The 3,456-nt window shown below is 45.4% G+C and overlaps 1 protein-coding gene across 1 annotated transcript; it reads right to left on the reverse strand.

Annotated features, from left to right (window-relative positions):
• Positions 1-2,749: 2,749 nt before the first annotated feature.
• BDW43DRAFT_314578 (antibiotic biosynthesis monooxygenase family protein) lies at positions 2,750-3,253 on the reverse strand (the record flags this gene model as incomplete). The annotated part of the gene is made up of 1 exon (XM_032047845.1): positions 2,750-3,253. One exon carries the CDS (start codon positions 3,251-3,253, stop codon positions 2,750-2,752), a length of 504 nt encoding a protein of 167 aa, XP_031896771.1.
• Between the last annotated feature and the right edge of the window lie 203 nt (positions 3,254-3,456).

Here is a 3,456-nt window from a genome sequence, read left to right on the forward strand (position 1 = left end):
TTCGGGCGGAAACAGTATCAATGGAGGGCTGACCTGGAACAATGCTTGGGTTGGCCCTTAGAGGTAATATGAATTACAGTTGTTTAAGCAGAATGTGGTCTGCACTTTGACATCGCTGAATCTTACATTATCACTGAGCAAGCACCGGACAGGCTTGGGCTACATCAACCTCTCCGTGAATGCTATAGTTAGGTTTCTACGGTAAGTATATTAGTGTTAGATAAGAGAGGGATAGTGAGTATTTTTAGAACTCCCTGCTCTCTAGTCGCAGTCCATCGCGTTTCGAAAGCACCCATCTAAGAGCCATTAGACTGGAGCGGACTATGTACGATCGTGTGAATCTGAGCAGAAGCAACTCATCATAATGAAGTTGGATAGGCGGTCCATATATCTTTATGCCGCTTATATTTTCTCTAAATGCTCCGATACTATGCTCCAGACAATGGCGGCCATAGAGCCCGACGCTCCTGGGCACTGTATAGAGATTAGAATGCTACTCCTTGTCCAGCCCTCTAATCTATCTCCCTTATATTTATAGATTCTCCCTCCTACTATCTATTCCGTACACACTTAATCAGGGAAGCCGCACTCTGACGAAGGTAAAAGTAAAAGCCTTATGCAAGTAAGCAGTTTAGGGCAAGAAAAGAATTAGTAAATATAAATACATGGATAAAACCCAGGGATTAATAAAGGACAGAGAAATAAGAACAGGCCACGGCCTGTCTAATACATATTTACCTTATAGCACCAGGTCTGTCAACATGGCCAGTAGACCGATATTAATCACAGTAAGCCGAAATTCGATGATCAGCCTATGTGTCTCGTTTCTGACGGATTTTCGCTCATTATTCGCGGTTTTGAGCGTTCGTCCACGATCTGGCGGCGGAAAAAGGAACCAATGAAGGTAATGATTCCTATATCCGCAGGGTAAGGAGTATCTTGCATAGTAATTACCTCGACCAAATAGAAAAGCCACTCTCATCTGCCCTCTTACATTAAATAAAATAATCTGGTTTAGAATTGACTGCTGTTGGTTCTGACAGTATGCAACAGTTTTTTTTTGTCGCGGATATTTCCTCTGCGGCCGAGAAACCTTCCCGTTTGGCTGTATGGTGGTGACAACTCCTGTGAAAGTACCATGTGTGTATCTAATGCCAATTATAGAACCATGATGACGCCTAGGTAGAAGTCCGGACGCCGCTTTCAACTGCAAATGGTCATGTTAACCTTGATCCGTGGTAACCTACATGATATATATATGAAAAGGATTTAGATTTCCTCGGATGGGGTCATCATAAGGAACACCTATTAACATCTTTCTATCGCTGGATTATAATCTTCAAGCTTACTCTACAAGACGGCCTTCCTGAAATGCATTCACCAGAAGTGTAAACAAACTTCCTAATTGTTGGCGCAGGGCTGGCTGGAGCAAGCTTAGATGCTTTTTTAGGTCAAAATTGTGAGCTCCTAATCCCTGCCCCCTTCGAACATAAACCTGACTCGACCGTCTATATATGTATATATAGGACTGCAAGGACTAGTTATATCCTAGGTATTCGCGACAGCAGGCATGCCAAGAGCTTACGGATTCAACCCATTAGGCTCCCGTATGAGGACCAGATCCAGCCGGGGGCTGGCTGACCAAAGCGGGTCTTAGAATGTGTACGTGATATTGGGATCGAGAACGCGGCTTTGCAAGTGCCCTTGCGCGGCTCATCATCTCAATGTATGCGCTGGTGTCGCAGTATTAGTAGGGAGGAGTTCAGAAGAGTTCTCGTGTGGAGTGAACATCCGTCATGTCGGGTAGTGGCCGTAGGGCTTAACTATTGCTTCCTGGATCGGTACCACATCGGGGAACATTTACAGGGCCAAGTCGCGACCTTAATCCGTGCGAGAACGCCAAGCTCTCGCAGTCGGAGCTGGACCCCTGCTTGTCAAGTGTGCTTCGCAGCACAACTTTACTGTGCGGTTCTCGACCGAGCTCGTGGGTATTGAACAGATCACAGACACAGATGTGTCTAACCCAGCTCAATATATTGTACCATCCACAATCTCATCTCAACGCAGTTGTTGAAAATTCGTACGCTGTAATTCTTCGGTGTAGACGGGGCACGGAGCCATATCGCTGGCGAACTAGGATTCAGCTTCAAGAGCCAGCCCAGCAGGGCAGAGCATGTAATGGTTTACTACGTGCGGATCAAGGGGCATATGATGTGCAGAAGCGCTACTTGGGACTTCACTGAGTGCCAATATTGAGATTCTGCGCGTGGACCCCTGGAAGATACGTGCTCTGTATTCTCTGTGACGGCGCAGTCGCTATGCAGGCTGCTGAGTTCATAGTGAATATCAGCAAGCAGTGCATTATTCTTGTTTGTTCTGTTTGTATTCAAGATAGACAAGATCTCACAGAGCTTCGCTCGTGGGATATTCTCTTCTTTAAGCAATTTTCTCGTATTAGAGCTACCCAATAAGATAAATCTATCTACATTGGCCTGAGCCGTTACATTCTCTACTTATTGAGGGCCACTTACACAAAGCTAGGGAATAGGGCCGATATATACCCTAGCAGAATTGTCAAGATACAACGAAGCCTACAAATAAAGATCAAAGAATATCAGTAAAACAATTATAACAACAGCAACAAATACAGTCACTTAGTAATAGAACAAGATTCCTTCTCCAGCTTCACAAATGATACTCTGCTTGAATGCGGGCCTGCTGCAAGTTATCCACATAACCAGTGATACATTCAATGTTGTGCATCTGTAGAAGAGCAAGCCTCTTCCGGCAAGTTAGGCACATCCTTAAAGACTGCGAAGCTAGACGTCATTTCTCCAAGAACCGGAAAATGGAAGCCACACTGCGGGCATTGCTCTTGCAACACGGCTTGCTCTTGTGCAAGGTCATACTTCTTATCTTGCGTGTGGTTGCAGACGGGGCAAATGCGGAGTAGGCGTGTTCCGACAAGCTCGAAATTGGTAATAATGTTCTCCATAATAGCACCATTTGCCGCCCATGTTTTGCAGTATTTATGGTAAATATTCTTATGCCAGTCGTAGAGAGCACCGCGACTAGTCCAGAAGCTGCACTCGTTGTACCAGCTTCGATCATCGGGGTGCTCCCACCAGGTGAGGTGTAAAAACCCGGGGAGTTTCATTAGGTGATGACGTGTGTCGGCGAAAAGGACTTTGAATTTCTCATAGGCATCAGGACTGGAAAAGCGGACTCGCTGCATACTCAAGTAAATAGGCATGGTGATTATTAGGCACTTCGATGAAGGTTCCGTAGGTAAGATTTGGAAGTCAAACTGCGTACGTGTAGCGCAACTTGACTGAAAAGAAATGGTTGGCTGTTGCAGAGCCTGGCAATGGCAATATGAGAATGAGTTACTCTGTGTAGAATTAATTTGCCGCGGCGCAGGTAATTATATAGTACCAATAGTGTGCGAAAGTGGCA

Source organism: Aspergillus alliaceus, assembly GCF_009176365.1.
Source record: "Aspergillus alliaceus strain CBS 536.65 unplaced genomic scaffold BDW43scaffold_48, whole genome shotgun sequence".
In the NCBI taxonomy this organism is placed as follows: domain Eukaryota; kingdom Fungi; phylum Ascomycota; class Eurotiomycetes; order Eurotiales; family Aspergillaceae; genus Aspergillus; species Aspergillus alliaceus.